This window comes from Gallus gallus, chromosome 4 (genome assembly GCF_016699485.2).
Source record: "Gallus gallus isolate bGalGal1 chromosome 4, bGalGal1.mat.broiler.GRCg7b, whole genome shotgun sequence".
Classification (NCBI taxonomy): domain Eukaryota; kingdom Metazoa; phylum Chordata; class Aves; order Galliformes; family Phasianidae; genus Gallus; species Gallus gallus.
In genome coordinates, this window is record NC_052535.1 from 66,222,284 (window position 1) to 66,242,710 (window position 20,427).

Here is a 20,427-nt window from a genome sequence, read left to right on the forward strand (position 1 = left end):
GATCAGCTGCAAGACCAGAAAGAATGATATAGTTTTTATGAGAAAGACTTTTTTTTTTTTTTTTTTCAGAATTGTGGTAGTTTTTCATGTGTGAGAAAACATTCATGGCTGAAGGATATCTTTCTCCAAGCACTCATTCTTTACTTCTGTTGATTTAACATTTTATGTCTTTTAAGTTAATTTTTTCTCCCATTATGCCTACCTTCTTACTCTTTGCCTGCTTCAGTTCCAGATTTGACTCTCCATGTGGCCTTTTTCACTTTACTTTATTGGAAGAGAAGATGTCTTGTATTCTTCCACCTCAGAGGGGAAGGAGTTGTCTCTGCAATTGTGATCCTAGTATCAAAACTTCCTACAGCTGACAGCAGTATGATGCACTGTACCACAGGGTACATGGAATATAGGATGCAGGTGACAAAAATCCAGAGGCAAGAGAATACAGGGTTTTCTCTGTGGCCTGCTGTGCTATGGTGACTCTAAGAATGACTATATTGAATCAGGTTAAAAGTCCATCTACTTTGTAATGTTGCATTCAAAAGCTGCTTTAAAACCACATGCTCAGAGAAGAATAGAATAGAGAATTACTTTTCCAAAATCCTCCTGCATTTACCATCTGCTTGAGATTCAAGGACTTGTCAGTAATTTTTGACCCACTTTAATTTTTTTTTAATTGTTCTTTTCAAATTGCTTCACAAATCTACAGGCATTTTAGCATCCATTGTGTTCTGTAGCAAAGTGTTATAGCTTATCTCTATATGAAATAAAAAGTACTACTAATTGCTTATTTTAAGGTAATTTTGTTTGATACCTCCTAGTTCTTTCATAGTATTAGACAGTCAACATTGTTTCCTCTTCGCTTTGAAAAAAAAAACCCAACAACAACAAAAAACCACTGCACTTTTCGTGATCATTTTCATAGATATACAGTACTTAACAACTACTATGCCTTTAAATGCAGGCAGACAAATAATATATTTATTTCAGTTTGTGCTTTCTGCAGTGTTCCAGGGACCTACCTACGTAATCCTCTATAGGTGGCATTCCGGTAATCTAGCTGAGAACTACAGCACATAAATAATATTGGCACCTCATAGACATTTCTAATACTGTAGTGGATGGAGGTAAAGTAAAGCACTTTTTTTTTTTTTTCTTTGCCACTGGTAATGTTTAATCAGGTATTTTGGAAGACTTTCCACACTGTAAAACTTCCTGGCAAAGGTCTGAAGCAAACACCTGCAAATTGTTTCTGTTAGCAAGGATTGCTTCCATTTCCTTTGTGTTCCTTTCATCTAATATCATGTCTTCTTCAGGAGAGTTGTTTGTTTTCTGTATAAGACAGGGATTCCATCTTTTCTATTAAAATCCAGTATTTGGTGATATAATTGTTAACGTTCTGGAAACCTCTTTCTGCACAAGCTTAGTAGAAAGCAGAAATTAATTTAATTGCAGCTATCATTCACAATTTGTATGTTCTCTTTGCCCTGAGCACTACACTGGCTGGACCAAATCCAGTCATGGTCTTTTAGAAAACAGCAGGAGGTGAGACTAACTTTTCTAACAATTCCCTCTGTTTGCTGCTGAGTGCTAAAACTTATAGAAGAACAGCTATGATTATGATTTCATTCTTCTCCTTGTTTGCCTATAATGTACCTAAGATAAACAGGGAGATGTTCACATTAGAAAGTGTCTTCAGATGCTTCTTAAGAAATGAAGAAGTGGATTGTAATGGAAATCAGAATAGTTGGAAGCAAAATAGGGTAGGAAAGTATCAGGCAGGGGGAATGAGAGAGATTTATAGGTGCATTGAGACACTTCTTTCTGCAATTCAGAAATGGATGTGTGGCTCCAGACTCTTTGTTCTTCCAGTCTCTAAGAAAAATGGATAGATATCCTTGCTGTTTTTTACTTTTGTTCTCCTAGGTAATACTGGCACTTTCACACAAAATATTATTGTTGCTGTCTCTTTATAAATAAAGAACTGTACTGATGGTAGAGATCAAAAAACAAATCAAGATGGTTCCTCTGACAGTTCTTTTTGATCCAGGTCATACTTATGCTGTTTTCTTCTTTGCACATGCAGGAAATTTTACAAAATTGCAGTTCAGAAGAATGTAATGTGTCAAAGTTAATTAAAGTAGCATTTTCAACCTTACATAGTCTTTCTTGTGTGATAAATTACAATTTTTTGTTTATGTGACCTTTTTCATAGACAGTGACCTGATATCACTTCTGTGAGATAAGCACTAGTCTACAGGGAGTTAGAGCCCATATTAAAGAAGGATGTTGTTTCTACTATAGTGCTTTCTAATAACAGAAATCAGAAGGTGCGTGGTATAAGGCAGAGAACTGGAGGAACAAAAAGATCAAATTACAATAAAGAAAATGTAATGCTATCATACAGAATGAGATTCTCTATCATTTTTTTCAGAGACCATGTGTCTGTTACTTATTTTGAACACCTTCCTGCAAAGTTAAAAACCTTTAAAATAAGATGCATAAGTAGCTTTCACTTCAAGAACCATGGCTCCATTCCACAAATAGAAAATAACATTTTTATTGCATAATCATGGTTCACGTGGAAGTGTAATAGGAAAAAAATTAAATTATTCAAGTAAGTTTTTATTACAAACAAGAATTTGTGGGTCAGTAGACAAAAGATTGCCTTCCTTGAGGATGATAAAATAATATTTCAGGCTTAGAAAAACATGTTAAAACTCTGCAAAGGCATCTCCTGTTGGATACCCTAAGCTCTAGGGCTGTGGTTTTGATGTTTCTTGTTGTTTTTTTTCCTCTATAGGTATCTGAATTTCCTATATATTCAATAGCAGTAATGGTTGTCTTCTAGTGTTCTAAGACTATTGGAAGAATCCTTCCCCTATAGAAAGCGTCTGTGCCATGACACTGTTAAGTCTTTTTACCTGGTGATGTTTTGCCTGAGGAAGTAGACTGGAAAGATCCAGTTGTTGTTAACAGTAATTGGATATTTGATCCAATGCATCTGTTTAATGGAAAGTGCAGGTTTAATCCTAAAGTCAGTATTAAAAGAATTGCTCTGTTGAGGTGCTTTTAGAGGTAAAGGTTGATTGAATCTCACTGATAAACTCAGTCTAGATACCTGTTTTTTAAACTACAAAATTCAGATGAAAATGCCAGCTTGAAGTTTCTTGAATTTGCTTGATTTGGAGTTTGTTGCCCAAGAGTATCAATTAAAACATCACTTTCTAAATATCATGAATTTCTGCTTATTTCTTTAGCGTATATTTAAAATCTAACATATATTTACTCTTTGCTCATTTTCAGCACTATGTGGAGGAGAGGAGAGTTTCCTGTGTGCCAGTGGAATCTGCATTCCAGGGAAACTGCAGTGTAATGGCTACAATGACTGTGATGACTGGAGTGATGAGGTTCATTGCAGTAAGTTTCCTATGGTCTGCAGAGTTCTGTTGAAGTATTGAATCCATTCAGATAAGCCTAAAAACTAAAGCAGTCTATTGGAACAGGATAAGAGCTTTGCACAGTATTTGCTTATATTGACATTTGGACTTCCTCAGTTGACACTGAGAAGGCCACTCTTGCTGCAGAATGCTTTAGATCTGTTAAAATTTATGACTGGAAGCAAATTTCATTAGCAGTTTAGAACTTCTTCTTCTGAAAGGAGCCATGTGGAAATCATAAATATTTTGGGGGCAACTTATTTAAATGAGTTGGTAGCATGCAGTTATTGTAGTGAACTGAAAACTGCTAGCTGCGTCTTTTTCCTAGCCATTTCCATTCATTTTATAGCAGAAGCAAAGCCATATGTTTAGAAAATTCTCTTGGTTTCAATACTGGATGTGCTTTATTTAAATAAATCTCAGTATAGTGTGCAGTAGAGAAGAAAAAAGATTGTACATGCTTAATACTTATTTCATTCTCTGTAGCAGTTTATAAAGTACCAATTTTGTGTGTGTGTAGACAAGAACATCCTGGGACTACTACCATCTTTAGAAAAGCTGAGCAAATTTACAGTATGAAAACAATGAAAAGAAAAAAAAATGAAGAAAGGAAAATGTGGTATATGGACTAAGTAGGGACTATAATAGGACATGATGCCACAGAAGAGTGCTGTGCATTCAGAAGTGGGACTGAATTTCTGTACAGTTCAGTTTTCCCTCAGAGGATTTATTTTGATTAGTGATGTAAGGAGCCTGGGCATTCCAAGACTCCTGAAGCCACCTTTAAGAAAGTTGATGATAGATTTTATCTGTGAGACTCCAAGGAATAAATGATGGCTGCAATTTCCTCCAGATCTCAGTATGAATAATGCTAGAGCTTGCTTTTTGCTTAATAGCCTACATTTACTTGACTGGAGTTCTATATTTTCTACTATTTAAGAAGAATTGCGTATTTTTATTTTTGTCAGTGTCAACTTGAAAGCTATGGCTCTCAAGTTCCATTAGAAATGGGAAAAGAAGAAATTAGTAATACAAGTATAAAACATTACACATCTTGAAAAATCAAGAGTTATAAAAGTCATGAGTTGAAGAATACCTTTAAAAGAAAACTTATCTATAAGTGACACAGAGTTTATAGGCAGATATATATATATATATAATTAGATCACCTGTAAGAATTGGGTGGAGACAAACTTTTGTCAAATAATCATCAGTTACATGGCAGAAACAGTGGCCTTGAGGTTGGGCCTTTCATTCAAAGTTTGGTTCCAATCAACTCAGGAACTCTTTTTTTTTAGCCAGTTCTGCTCTGTGCTCTTTTGCTCTTGAGAATTTTCTCTACCACAGTAGAGCCCTGATCATGTGTTTACTCCCCACCCTTTCCTGCGTTGTTTCAGTCTCTGATATATTTCAAAAGGGTGAAGCTTGCTGATGTAATTGGATGCATTAAAATGTTTTAGATTTTATAAAAGATATATCTTATAAAAGATTTTATAAAAACAATATCTTGAAAAATGTTTCTGTAAACAAGCTTTAAAATCTGAATTGAAATATTCTTGTTTGGATTTTGATTTAAACATTGTGTCTGTAACCTAAGCATAACTACTATTACATTTCCTGATACGAGAGTGTGCTGCAAAACAAGTCCAGTAAGATTCTGAGCTTCACATATTATGGTATAACGTTATAACAGTAACAAACTGATATAAATGGTTGACCTGCAACTTTGTTTGAAAATAAATTATCAAATTATTATATTTTTTTCTCTAGGAAATTAGCTTTGAATTACTTAATGGGAAGACCTTTTAGTCAAGGAAGGCAGTATTTGTCCTCAAAAACCCGATTTCATTCGCTTGCATTTTCATTGATTTCATTCTCTCACCTCCAGCAGGTGTATAAGTGGTCAGGCCAATGTCACTTGTATTTAATGAAAGGATGAAACCCCCTAGCTTTTGAGTGATCATGATGCCTTGGTTTCTTCTTGATTGTAAAAGATGATTGTTTACACATGTGCCACTGCATGCCATAGAATAGAGTGCTTTGTTGAATTAAGTTTTTATTTACTCCTAGAAGTGACAGAATTTGTACATTGAACTCTATCCTTTTTCTTTAAAATAAACATAATAAAGTGTAATAGACATGTATCTTTAAAATGGAAGGTTTCTAAAGCCGTATTTGAGTATGGTTAATGGTCAGAAGGATATATGATCCAATAGTAAACTTGTGAAGATTAGATATATGTGAACAGAGATGTAAGGGTTGCCGAATGCAAAAGATTGACACATCTTTAAAATATACTTGAATTTTGTGGAGTATGGAATGCAAATTTGTATTAAAGTTTCTATGAAAACTGGGCATGTCCCATCATTAACAAAATTTAAGTTGAGCTGTTTATTGATGAAAAGTGCAGACCACTCATTTTATTCTCATGAAAGGAAGTGTTATTGCCAATACCCTTGTGGAAATATATGTTAAGACCATAAGATTTTCATATGCATTTATTCCAAGTGAAATTTATTTCCTTGAAAGGAAATCTGTATTCTTATTCTTATTCTTATTTACCCTGTGTGGGCCTTAATACTGCCATATTCTAAATGTCACTGCTGCAGCTACAGAGGTTATGGATGTGAACGTGACTGAGGGCATGGATGAAAATTAAACAGTGAAATTATCCAGCAAAGCATCATAGGAAAGACAGCTTTGTTTCATTTGCAGAAAGAGGAATGGAAGGACAGAAAGTGCCAGAGTTATGAACTGATCAATGAGGGTAAATGTTGCCAGAGTACTTCATGCTGTTGCATATTCAAAACAAGTAGTGTTTAGAATTTTACTCTCAGCTGGCTATTGTTCTGCTTACATGAAACTGGAACTTACATACTTTTATGTAGCTTTTTTTTTTTTTTTTTTTTTTTTGTATTTACTGTTTCATGTCTCTTATTCTTTTAATGCTGAACTATTGACTAGAACACTCTTGGCCTCATCACAGTATTCTATTTTATGTCCTGCAGCACTCTCTTCTGCACTGTGCTACAAATCCTATTCGGTGTGATGATGTGAAACCAGTAGAAAACATGAATACTTCTGTGGCAGAAGGGCAAGAAATTATGCTTGTTCAAGTTCTAAAGTTCAGATTGGTAAAGCCTTCAGAAACCTAGCAATTAGAGCACTCACTTCAGGATGTAGAAGACTTGGCATACACTGATGTGGAGGATTCAAAACCCCACTGCACACCTTCTGGGAGAGTGCTGCACATGTCAGTGTGTAATATACTGAGAAGGATACAATTCTTTCAAAGCCAGATCACTGTGCAATCCTGAATGCAGGAGCCCCACACCAAGGGGAGATAAATGGTAGCCTGATTATGCTGTTTAGTGGTTGAGCATCACAGCTGAGGTGTGAGACAGACCCGTGCTCTGGTACCTGCCCTCTGAGCAATTTCCTTCTGCAGTACAGGAAATGTGTGTTTCCTGTGTAAATTAAAAAAATAATAATTGTTTAAAAATGTCTATGTGGCCCAGTAAGAAAAGGCACAAAGAAGCTATACAGTGGCATATCTTCACCTGGTAGGAGAGTTAATCTTCCCAGATATTCTGTATCGTAACAGTCTCCCTGGAAAATCCAGATGTGAAAGAAAAGCTTACAGGAGAACAGTGAAACAAGGGCACCCACTTTGCAGCTGTGTGTAATTGGACACCACCAACCCTACTTTCTCTTCTTCACTCCTTCTTAACTAGATTCCATGTTTTTTTTATTGAACCAGATATTAAAAAAATATTTTGGGTATTCTCAGAATATTTTTCAGAGCTTTACTGCAGGTCTCAGCCATAGAAAGAAAAGCTAAACTTGCTTAGGGCTGTCAGTGCTAAGGAGACCAGGTTGAATGGACCCTTAGCAAAATGTTCTAGTGGGAGTCAACCCTGCTCAGAGCAGGGGGAATTGGAACGAGGTGATCTTTCAGTTCCTTTCCAGTTCAGGCCATTCTATGATTCTACAATTTCCTCGATAAGAAGGCATCAGGCTCAAAACAGTGTCGAGAAAAGTTTATCCTTTGAAACCAATGTAAGGTCAAAGGAAGTCTAAAAACCAGGGTAGCTTCACTTCTTTCTAACAACCACATCAGGTGCTTTCTAACAACCACATCAGGTGGACAGTTCTAGGAATCTAGCCCATGAGAACCACAAACTTACTTGATAACTTTGTGTGTATAAATTAATAAAACATTTTGTTCTTTATCTGCAACCAGAACACTTTTCCTCACTCATTGTTAGGAAGTTAGAACTGTACTTCACTTCTTTTACTATTGTGGAAAAAATATGTCTATATTGAAATGCAAAGAAATGAATGCTATTTATATGAAAATGTACTATTTTCTTGACTCACCAATCTTTGACTCACATTATTGTGTCTGAGTGTGGTTGGTAACATGAGAAAACAATTATTTCACATGACTAGGGAAAGCTTTACTTAAAAAAACAAACACTTCAATAACTCGTGTCAGGTTTGTTCTCAAGCCAAATGATAATGATGTATAAGATATCAGTGAGAATTAACATATTTCTTCATATGGTTGTTGACCATGAATTCCAAAATGGCTGAACAATGTTTTAGCCTTGAACACGTGGTCATGGTGAGATTTTGGGTATAATTTTCATTCTGGAAACAATGCACACTCTGATATCATTCTTCCCACCGTGCAACATATTCAGGTTCTTAATTTATTAGTCATTAATTCCTAACAGTACATTTATTACTGGAAAAGGCACTCTACAGTGCCATCAGACATAACTTGGAGTCAAATCATCTGTGCCGTGAAATATTGTCGTGACCATCTTGGTCAACAAGATTGAAATGACATTCAGTTTTCTCCCATCTCATCTGATTCCTTCATTGCTTACCAAGATGTAATCCGCAACCAGAACAAAATGTTCCAGTTCCTTAGTATCTTTCATAATTCATTTCCTTCAACAGCTTGAAAACGTTTTGAGCACTCTCTTTACTGTCTTATGAAATTTTTCCCAGATGACTGCCTTGCATTTACTAGTTTGTGGAAGAAATGAAATACACTTTTTATGGTACAGGGACTTGTATCACCCATTGGTATTGATGATACAAACAGAAAACTATTGGTAGAAACAAGAGTAAATATGTCTAAAAATGCATATGAGTTTTCTTTTTCTTCTGTATTGGATTCTAATGAACTAGTAAACTGGTACATACTGCAGACCTGTAAATAAGATGGTAACTGTCTAGTCTTGTTTAAATCAATAAATCCCACTGTATTTTATAAGAAACCCTTCCATTGTCATGTTAACATTTTACAAAAATTTGTTTTGCAGACTGCAGTGACGATTTATTTCATTGCAACACAGGAAAATGCCTCAATTATACCTTTGTTTGTGATGGATATGATGACTGTGGAGACCTTAGTGATGAAGAGAACTGTGGTAAATGAAACATTTATGCTTTTCTCTCTCTCTTTTTTTTTTTTTTTTTTTAATATAGCAGTATTGATAATAAAGGAGTAGGATACTCTATTGCTACTGTTTTAGGGCTAAGTAAAAACAGTTATCTTCTTTCCTGTTGCTCCCTTTTAGCTATTGAAATTTAGATATTGGAAGGCTGCTATCAGGTTGCCTTGGAGCCTTCTCTTCTCCAGGCTGAACAGCCCCAACTCTTTCAGCCTGCCCTGGTAGGAAACGTGTTCCATCCCTTAGAACATTTTTGTGGCTGTCCTCTAGGCATATTCCAACAGGCCTGTACTGAGGACTCCACATCTGGATGTAAGATCGTTGAGTCCAACTCTTGGCTCTGTAGAGGACCATCCCAAATTCAAACCGCATGTCTGAGAGCATTGTCCAAATGCATCTTGAATTCTGGCAGGCTTGGTGCCATGACCACTGCCCTGGGGAGCCTGTTCCAGTGCCTGACCACCCTCTTAGTGGGGAACCTTTTCTTAATCCTTAACCTGACCCTCTCTTGACACAGTTCTGTTCTTTCAGATTGTGCTGCTGTCACCAGAGGGAAAAGATCAGTGCCTGCTCCTCCATCCCACTCATGAGGAAGCTGTAGGCTGCCATGAGGCCTCCCCTCATTCTCTTATCCTGTGTCCAGATCATTTATAAAATCTTTAAATGGAGCTCTGGGTATCCCACTATTAACTGGTCTCCAGCCAGATGTAAACCCATTTAGTATAAGCCTTTGAGCCCTGTCTGTCAGCTGATTGTTCACCCATTGTATTGTGTACTTGTCTAGCTGTATGCTTGACATTTTGTCCAGAAAGATAATGTGAGAGAGAGCATTGAAAGATCTGCTGGGAAAAAAAGAAAAAAAAAAAAAATATATATATATATACACCTGCTGGCTTCCCTGGGTCAAATAAATGAATAATCTTGTCACAAAACAAAATTATGTTATTTCAGCAGGACTTTCCCCTGGTGCTCCTGTGTTGACTATGACCAGTGACTGCATTGAGAGGTCTCCCGATAAGCCACATCCATCAGTATCCTTGGATGAATCCCATTGTGGCCCATAAACTTATGTGCATTCAACTGGAGCAGAAAATCCTGAACAAGTTCAGCTAGGAGTTTACTATGACTGAGGGAATGGTTCTCCATCTCAGGGGTCACAGGGTACATCACTGTTGTTGAATACAGAGACAAGAAAGGCATTAAATGTCTCTGTTTTATCTTTGTCCCTATTTGTGAAGTGTCAAACCTCATAAAGTAATGGACCAATGTCATCTTTGATCCTCTTTTTGCTCTTAACATACTTTAAAAATCTCTTCTTTTTGTCCCTTACATTACCTTTTGGTTTCAATTCTAAGTGAGCTCTGGCTACCTGATTTTTGTCTCTACAATGGCAAACAACATATCTTATTCTCCTGTTCCCTGACATTGCTTCCAATGAGATGGCTCTTTGAATGTGACCTTCATTTATGGGCCTTAGTACGTCAAAAGCAGATTCTCAGGGAACCTTACTAAGTAGTTCTTTGAGAAGCCTGAAGTCTTCTCTTTCCATTCCCAGTGTTGAAGTTTTGGTAGCAGTTTTTTTAAGGGATGAAAGATTTGAAACTCCACTACTTCATGGTCACCATTTTGTGCACAAGACCCTTTTTGTTTACAAACTACAAATCTACGAGGGCACCTTTCTGAGTTGGTTCCCTTAGTACATATACCAAGAATTTATCTCAGAAATTCGCAAGAATTTCTCAAGACTTTCCTGGAATTTCCTGGACTTGTTTAGGTGTCAGCTGCAAGATATTTCTAGTTAAAATCTTGGAAGCTGAATTCACCCATAAGGACAAAGGCAGCTGATCTAGAGATATCCTTTAATTTCTTATAGGATAATTCATCAATTTTATCATGCTATGTGGGCTGTCCATAGTAGACTCCCAGTACAGCATCCACTTTGGTTTTTTTTCCTCCTTAATCCTTATCCAGAGACTCTCAACAGTGCCATCAGTGATGACAAGTACCATACGGCCCAACCCTCCCTTTGCATGCTATGCCAAACCTCTTCTCTTGCCCTTCCTATCTCTTCTGAAAAGCCTATCACAGCTGTCCATCACAGCACACCAGTTGTAGGACTCTTTCCTCCAAGACTCCCTTATACCAATGATGTTATTATATCTCTGGGACTGAGTGAAAACTTCTTGCTTATTCCTCTTCCTGCAACCATTAGAGTAGAAACATTTCAAATGTGCTAAAATGTAATCACGTTCAGCATATTGTGGAGCAGAATGAAATACCTCGCTGGGATACAATCCCTCAAACCCTCCTTGTGGAAAAGTGTATCCGAGCAGGCACCCGCAGGCCTGGTACTTTGTAACCATTTCCTGACAAAAAATACCCGAATTCTGCCAGTGACACCAGCCTTAGAGTCAGGTACTGATGTGTTAAGTCTGCTTGTTTTTTTTCCCCAGTATCATATTCCGCAACTGAAAAGATAAAGGAAAACACTACCTTTGTGTGTACCTCATCCCAAATCCCTGTAGGCTCTGAAGTCTCTTTAACTTACTCAAGATGTTATGGTTGCTTTCTTACTAGCTTGGCTGAATTTGACTGAGACTAAAGTAAAACATAAGAGGGTGCACTCTGGTGATGCCAGCAGTTTCAGAGCTGAACTGTTCTTACATGAGCTTCATTGTGAATTCACATATTTTGATGATACAGTTATACTTCTTTCAAATTCTGTTTTGAATTGACTTTGTAAATTCTGCATCAATATATTTGTCATTCTGCCCATGTTTATTTTCATAGGGGAAAAAATATTTTGCCATAAGAAAGAATAATCTTCATATATAAATATTTGAAAACTCTGAAAGTCTTATTTTTTTCTATCTTATCTTTCTAGTATTGTACCTCAGAAAAACTGTTAAATTCTTTAAAAGTTGAAATATTATTTTTATATATATATATATTTTCTTTTACTTTTCTAGGAAAAACACAGAGATTTTTGAAACTAAAAATCAGGATACATCTTTTATTTGAGTTTTCTTTTATATTTCTCCTCCCAGTTAAAAAAATACTCAAGGACTTTTCATTACTTTCAGTTGTCATTGGTTGTTTTGTGTTTTTTTTTCCATAAATCTGCTTTGATTAAAGGCATTAGTAATTATTAATCCGACTCCTACCATTTCTATGTTGAGATACAATGTAAGATCTAACTTTTTGTACAGGCTATAAAAGAGATTGAAGGGTCATGTGGCAGGCAGGAATGTGTCTGTATTCCCTATCTACTTTGGTATGAAGTCAACCGAAGTGGCTTAACTGGCTGAAGAAGACTGTGTAAATGAACTTAGCCAATTTGGCCATGAGTTGGAGATAGTAAATTAATCACAAAGTAGAACAACAGTTGCTGGATTTAATTGATACAAATTCCTTTCACTGCTGATTTGTCCATGTTTACAAGGCATTCTGAACTTTATAATTTATGAACACATTATATTATTTAATATACTTTTTGTGTATGGCCAAGTGTTGACCGTAATCCTTAGATGTTACCATATGAGTACTTATGAACAATTCTGTAAGTCCCCACACTATACTGTGGACAAGCAAGAACTTGCTCTGTCTGTAGTCCAAGCTTTGTAAAAAAGCTTGTGATCAAGGCTAGCATTTCTAAGGGTAACATTACTAAAATATATACTAATAGAGCCAGAGCTGTGGCTTCCTCGGAGTTCAGAGTGGAGGCAGTTTCTTCTGCTTATAATGTACATTGTGAACATTTCCTTCTTAAACTGCTGGATATTTACAACTATATCTCCACTGGCTGAAATGTCCAAAATGTCTATGTGGTCAGTGTTTTGCTCTTCAAACATGGAATAATTGTGAGACCAAAGCTAAAATGCAGGTATAGTTAGATAATTATTATTCCCTTAAGCCTATTTTCAGTGATGTGTATTTCCTTTGATCAGCCTACCAAGTAGAATGATTTTCTTTTCATTTGTGGAAGCACTGGAGTAAAAGGAGTAAAAAGATTGGAATATTTACCTTCTAGATCATTCTTCAGGAAAATTCTGGTTGTATGCAAAAACATAATGGTTTCTGTTTAAGTGGCAAATAAGTCAGTTAAAAAATGCTATGTTTTAAAATTTCCCACTAAAAAGATAAACGTAGAGAATAATTTTCTTTGATGGAAGACTTTTGCATGTGATGGGAAATCAGATCTTTAAATCAACCTAACAGATTTTAGAATTTTGTTTATTGGCAAATGGAAACAACTGAGAGAGATGTGGTTTCCCTCAGGATGCACCTGAGAGAAGGAATGAATGCATCACTGTCTAAGTAGAATTTAGTAAGTAGAATTCAGAACATACTTAACCATTATCTACTGAAATAAAAAAGTAAATACGTAAAGGAATATAAAACTTACATTGTAATTTACTTATATAATGGCATAACTTATGTGCATGGAACAATTAATTGTTCACTAACAAATTATGCATATGGTGGTTTATTCTCCAGTTATAGTTCGTTTATTTTGGTCTTGATTTTTACTTTTTTAAATTTTATTTTATTTTTAGATTGTAATCCAATGACTGATCATCAGTGTGGAGATGGAAGATGTATAACAGCTGATTGGGTATGTGATGGTGACCATGACTGTATAGACAAATCAGATGAAATCAATTGCTGTAAGTTCTCTTAATGTCTAAATGAGTTTTTTTCTCTTTCTGTAAGAATCAAAATAAAAATTTAAGATGAGAAGTACTCCTATATACTGCTTGTAAGGCAAAACCACAGGCTCGTTTGATTCCACAACTTTGCAATTAGCTGATGATTTTTCTGATTGCAGTAAATTAAATGTTTGTTAGTAATGTTGAGAAGTACCGGCATTGCCCTGTGTTTCAGCTTTTTGTCAGTTACAGATTAGTCTTTAGTTAACTGTAGTGTTCCTGCTAATGACTAATGAATGAAAGCATACACTCTCTTACCCTGTAGGTATTTGGAGCTTGTTATAGCTTTATGATATGTTTATATACTATTTATCACACCTGGTGTGATTTCTGTCTGCTTCAACAGTGATGCTGTATACCTGCACAAGATCTCTACAAGAATAGTGATTCAGTTTGCAAAATCAAGTATTGGAGAATTTGCTGGTGTTTTAATATGATTAAAGTTGTCATAGGGCACATGCTTATGCAGCTTTTGATTCTAGTATCTTGCTGCCTTTCAGTGCTTGATCTTGCAACCACTGTTCTACAGTTTCCTCTAGAATCTAAGGAACTAATCTAGGTCAGGAAATATGTGGGCAAAAAAAAAAAAAAATGGTTGCAGAATTTTTATATCAATAATTTTTTTTTTTTTTTTCTCTTGAAAACAGCTGAGCCTTCATCTGTCTGTTGCTAGTACGTGACACATACAGTTTCAGTCCTTGTAGTTAAAGCTTAGCTTGTAGGTTATGGAAACATATCCTATATATCATGAACGTTGCTTAGTGACCTTCAATACTAAGCTGCATACCAGCTCCTCCTAAATTTACTCCACTGTGATGTTCAAAATAGTTGAGGCCTTTATTAATTAGTGATCAGGATACCATTTTTTTTTTCCAGCTTGTCATAGTCAGGGTCTGGTAGAGTGCAAAAATGGACAGTGCATTCCTAGTGCGTTCAAGTGTGATGGAGATAAGGACTGTAAAGATGGAAGTGATGAAGAAAACTGCAGTGAAAGTAAGGATATACCTCATTTTACTCTTACTGAGCCTGCATTGTCTGTTTTCTAAAGTGCCATTAGCTAAAACAATAGACTTCCTTCGCCTTTCAGATAACACTTTTCAAAGCTGCCAGGCCTCTGCTTTCACAAAGTTGTTAGTAGAGTTTTATTAGTCTTTACAAATATTAAAAGATTGAAGGAATTGAGGTGATATTTTTAACATAACGTTTGGTTACCTGTCTTGATTAACTGTTTATTGAAATAAAGATATATATATTCACTTTGCATGAAATGGTTGGAAACTGGTACCAAAGGAATTTGTATCATATGCAGAGGAACCTTCTCAAGAAAATCTTATTTGCATCAGAATTTGTGAGTCAAAGAAAAGAGGTTTTTATAAATGCACTGATGATTTAGTTGGTTAAAAGATACTATATGGGAATTAAATTTTCAGTGTAGTGAATGACTGTATAATAGAAAAGGAAAGAAAGCAGTTTCTGGAACCCTGAAATATGATTTTTCAAGTAATTTTGTCATGAAATATATTTGACTGTCATGATTTCACCATCCTAAGGTATTGTTCACATGTAATTGTCTTGATTCTGGAAAAGCTCCAAACTGCAGCTTTTCTTTCAGTGAGATAATATTTAATGTATTTCTCTTATGACTTATTTTTAAGAAACAATGGAATTTAGTTCTTTTAGAAAACTTTAATGCTGTCAGGCATAGTGGTAATAGGACAACCTATTCAAAAGATAGCTACACTGCATGATTTCCTAAGCTTTATTTCCTTAGCAAGCAGTCTGGAAGAAATCCCTCTCTATTCTCATTACATTTTGAGATCTTCCTATTCTATTTTAAAAATCTCCAGTCCAAAAGAGAAGCTTAAACATACAAATTATTGTCATTCTTCTCTGCAATTAGTGAAGAAAATGAAAAGAAGTGTTGCAGGAAAATTCTTTCAGATTGGACTGTGGCAATCTAAAAACCAAGGATCAAGTTTTGTCTTTATTTCTGTCTGCCTAATTTCACAAAATACTCAGGTGTGTTCTTTGTCATTCCTGATGTCCATCCTCAGTTTTATTCTATGATATCTTCAACTCTCTTTCTCTTAGCTGATAATGAAATGATCATTTTTAATATGAGAGAAATGCAGTAGAAGAATGAGATGAAATGGGAAGTACAAAACTATTCAGAGCATTCTAGAAGCAGACACACTCCAACTTTTAAAATTCACCCAGCTTAAGCCTCTTACATTTATTTATCCCTAGTAAAAGAGAATTTCACTGACACTTTGCATGATCTGGGCTAGAACCTAGTAATGTGATTCTCATTGCTTCTTGTTTCTGTGGATATTTAAGAAATCGTTATTTTTTTTTCTTTTTTGAGGGGATATAATGAACAGATGTAAAATCAAGGATGCTAAATGCAGAGGAGTAGAAAGATGTGATAATTATGCAGTCAATAATCTCACTACAAGAGTTTTCCATCTAGCATTAAATTGCAATGCTCAAAGCTTTTTAATACAAAAGGTTTGCTTCTTTTCCATTATGTACTCCATGAAATGCAGAAACCTCTGCCTGATATTTTGCAATATTCCATAGAGCAGAGATCTTCCTTTAAGCAATCACATTCTAAATTTCCCTGAGAATATGTGGACAGAAAATGTCTTAGGACATATGAAGCAGAGAACTTTTTGTATTTAGTGTAAACCTGAAGTATCTAGCAGAAGCAATGAAGTTAGGACTAGAGTGATCTGGAATAGTCATTTTGTTACAAGCACAGTGAATATGAGAAACCAAAATAGAAATGTGAATTCAAGATATTGAAGATATTGCTACTTGTCTGTGTAAGGATACAAGGACATTGTGTAACAGTACAAAGATATACATATAGGGATTACAGACTAAAATTTCTTTGTCGATGTCCAAATGAGAAAAACAGTCTCCTTCTCTACATGCCTTAGGGAAATTAAATTTCCATCAGAAAAGGTAAGGTATGACATCTATTAACATTACTTCTGTCATTCATTCTGTGAAAATAGAAATCTAATATGAATGTACTCACAGCTGGTTCTGAGATTCCCTCAAAACAAAGGGTAATCTGTTTATTGGAATTCATTGTTGGCTGTGCTACGATCAGAAGAATCTACAACGTAGAACAGGGAGTTTTAAGTTGTTGAGAAACTTCCACTGTAGGATAAGAAGGAGATGAAGCAAATTTTTAAATGAATTTTAATGTGAAGATTCATGATGGCTGTAGCAATAAAAGGGTTTTTCCTTACCTTTCAAGTTCCATTTTGCAATCAAATTCTCCTGGTCAATTGCTACAGCAGAAGAATGTATTTTCATTTTTTCGATAGATACCACTTATGAAGGAAAGTAAGCCCACAGAATTAGGAAAAATATAACTGCAGCATCAGTTCTTTGGGATAGGATAATGGTTTCTTCAGCATCTTATGTATCCCCAATGTAAGGAAGTAATAAGTGACCAGTGCTCATGGGCTGAATGCAGTTGAAATACTGAACAATTGTTGCAGTAAACCATTTCAAGGAGGATGAAATGATAAAATCCAAACTATTTAGTCTCTCTGTGCGTATCTAATAAATTACTAATTTTGCAAGATCCATTTGGAAAAGAGAATTTAATGGCTTGGAAAGAAAGTAGAACCGCTATGAGACAGACAGAAAGCCAAGGGTTTGTTAAAGAAACTAACTATCCTGGAATTTTGTTCATAAACTTTTAGATTAAGTACTGGTTTTGGTTATGCTAATCTTTAGGATCATAGAGCTTTTGGGATATGGATTTTTTTTTATTATTATTTTTCACTATCCAAAAATGGGCAACAAACTTCACCTCTGCCAACTTTTTTCAGGGTAATATTATTGTCCACAAAAAACAATCATGAAATGAGAGAAAGACCAACTGTCTGGCACTGGAGAATAATTCCCTGAGAGTATTCTCTTTTAATTAGTATCTATTGTTCTCTTTGAAATCCAATTTAAGTGACCTTTCATACTCTGCCAAAGGCAAGATCATAGTAGATGGCTTTCAGAGCTCCATACTTCTCTGTCAGGATTTGGGAATATAAGTTATCATATTGAGAACAGGAATAAAGTGACATTTGGACAGTTTTTCACGCTTGTCTTACCCTTCCTTACTGCACTTTCAGTGCTATAAGGTACTAATTCAACTATGTAAAGGAAATAACAAATAGTTATGAGTCTCTGTATTTTCACATCACAATGTTTCAGTCTTCTTTATTAGTTTGGTACAACATTAGAATAGTAAATTTCTATTTTCTCAGGTCAAACCCTCTGTCAGGAGGGAGACCAGAGATGTACTTCCTGTCCTGATCCATGTGGAACTTCTCTCTGTGAGATGAGAAACAGCCAGACAAACTGCAGTAAGTAGGTCATATGCTTCATACTGTCACTGTTTTAGGGTGTTTTAGAGTGTAATGAAGATGCAGGGTAGGGCACAGTAAGTAATAATTTTATTTACTATCTAATATCACAGTGTGTAATGATTAACTGTTGAAAAGGGCAAGGCTGAAACAAAAGTTTCATCATAAATCCTTATATAAGAGATACTTACAATATTTGAAATATTTTTACCTTTTGTGAATTTTTGATATGTTCTTAATGAATGTCTGTAGTAATACTTTGTCTTAATGTCAAATTAAGCCCATCGTTTACATAAAGTAAAAAACAAAGTGTAAGTGAGATGAGGATTTATGATAAAAATACAGGAGATCATGATACTCTGTTTAGTAGTATGCGAAGTTTCAGCCCTTTTCTCAAGGAAGAATTTTAATATTATATCTGGCTAATCTAGTTATTCTTCTAATATGTTTGTAGAGGATCAGGGTATTCCACACTGTGTATCTACCCTTCTGTATTCTGTACCATACAACTCCACGCAAGCCTCTCACACCCACTGTTCGCTTGCTCTTTAAACTAAGGTAGAACTTTATATTCAGAAAGATTTTTTTATGTTAAAGCTTCAGTTCAGGACACCTCAGCACATGGGCAGTGTAGGCTTGCCTTTACTTTCATGTGAATGTGTAAATGTGTGGACATATCCTGTAATTGCTTTGTAAGCCTGAGCAATACCTATTGCAAATTATGGTTTGGTACTGCTAGCTTGTTTGGATAATGCTGCCTATGATGTTGCTGGATTAAATTGTGTAGGACCTTAGAATAACTTGTGTTCAAATGGATGCAGAGAGAACGATTGCCCAAATTCCGGATCAAAGTAGAGCCAACTAGATAATGCTGCCCAGGATTTCACAATGCTGAATTTCTAATATCTCCATTGACTGAAATTCCAGAGACTTTCTGGTCAACCTGTTTGAGCATGAAGCCTCATCCTCTTTACCTTATGTGGAACTGGAAATTATTGAGCTCCAAATTGTCTTTCACCTGTTATCTAGTCCCTGTACTTCCAATAGTCTGGCTCCATTTGCTTTACAACTTTCCATTAGGTAACTGTTTCAGTGTCTTTCACGAATGAGGGAGCCAAAAACCAGGCATAATACTCCAAACATGCTCTCACCAATAATGAATACAAGCAAATTACAGTTATCTTGTCATAGATAGCAGTCAGGATAATCAAGCATGATTTTTCCATGATAGATTCATGCTTGCTGTTCCAAGTCACGCTTACTTCTTCATATGCAGCCATCTTCTGGTAGGATTTTACTCCATACCCTTCCTCTGGACTGAGGCAGGCCTGACTAGACTGCTGTTCTCTGAATCCTCTTTCTTGCCATTCTTAAAGACAGCTACGTTTCTTGCCTTTATTTTCCAGTTTGATGCCAGGGTTTCCATGACCTTTTGAAGATGATGATAAAAACCAGCCTTTCAATGAAGTTAGCCAGTGAAAACTGAGATAGAAAAGACAGTGAGTACCTTGGCCATGCTTCTGATCACTAAGTTCCCTGCCCAATTAACCAGCAGACCCCCATTTTTCCCACCCTTCCTTTCACTGCCAGTGTACTTAAAAGAGCTCTTCTCACTCTTTACATTTCTCAGTAGACTCAAATTTGGCTGAGCTCTGAGATCCATCCTTGTATGCTTGGGAAATGTCTCTCTATTCATCTTCAATGTTCTATCCACTCCTTTGTCTTCTGTATATTTTCTCTTAATGTTTGAGCTCAGTCATGAAACCCATGTTCAGCCCAGACAGCCTTCTTCCTTGGTATACACTGGAATGTTCTATTGTGCTCCGAGGAGGGCCTCCTTTAAGACTAAACCTTTGTCCTTCTAGCTGATACTGACATAGTTAAACCCCCACACAAGTACCAGGGCTTACAACCACGAGGCATCCTCTAGCTCTCTAAAGGTGTTTTCATCTACCTCCTCTTTTTCTAGAGGGATCTCTTGCATATTCCTACTGTGGAATCTGACATAACTTGTGTTGGCCTGTCCTCTGATCTATATCCATAACCAAATTATCCATGTGAGGGGAAACCTTCCATGGTTACTGGAACAGTAGGTTTGTTGTATTTTTCAGTTGACTTGCCTGCTCTTCTTCAAGATGTATTTAGAAAGTGTTATGGAATGGGAAGGAAAGTATCCATATAGCACAAAACTAATAAGAAATCAGTTTGAAAAACAAAACAAATTTAATAAAAGGTGAGTAATTTAAATTTTCTTTGTTGAAATCTCAAATATCTTCATTTAATTATCTCAGTCATTTTCTCTTTTGTGTCTCACAATCTGTGGGAGATTGTCTCTTACCTGCTGAGCAGCAAGCAATATATTGTGGAATACATATACTGGTCAAGGAGTAATACAACATTTTTAGTGGAAATATTTCGTCATGGTATTTTGGTC

The 20,427-nt window shown here is 35.8% G+C and overlaps 1 protein-coding gene across 3 annotated transcripts in view; it reads left to right on the top strand.

Moving 5' to 3' along the window:
- CORIN (corin, serine peptidase) overlaps positions 1–20,427 on the top strand; it is a 123,166-nt gene that overhangs the window by 67,082 nt on the left and 35,657 nt on the right. For 2 of the 3 annotated variants that reach the window (XM_015285490.3, XM_040700259.2), the window contains exons 6-10: positions 3,301–3,414; positions 8,771–8,878; positions 13,459–13,569; positions 14,488–14,604; positions 17,895–17,993. In XM_015285490.3, the coding sequence (XP_015140976.2) occupies positions 3,301–3,414; positions 8,771–8,878; positions 13,459–13,569; positions 14,488–14,604; positions 17,895–17,993 (549 nt within the window). The remainder of the gene's footprint in view (positions 1–3,300; positions 3,415–8,770; positions 8,879–13,458; positions 13,570–14,487; positions 14,605–17,894; positions 17,994–20,427) is intronic. The other variant, XM_025150049.2, reaches the window with a different exon arrangement.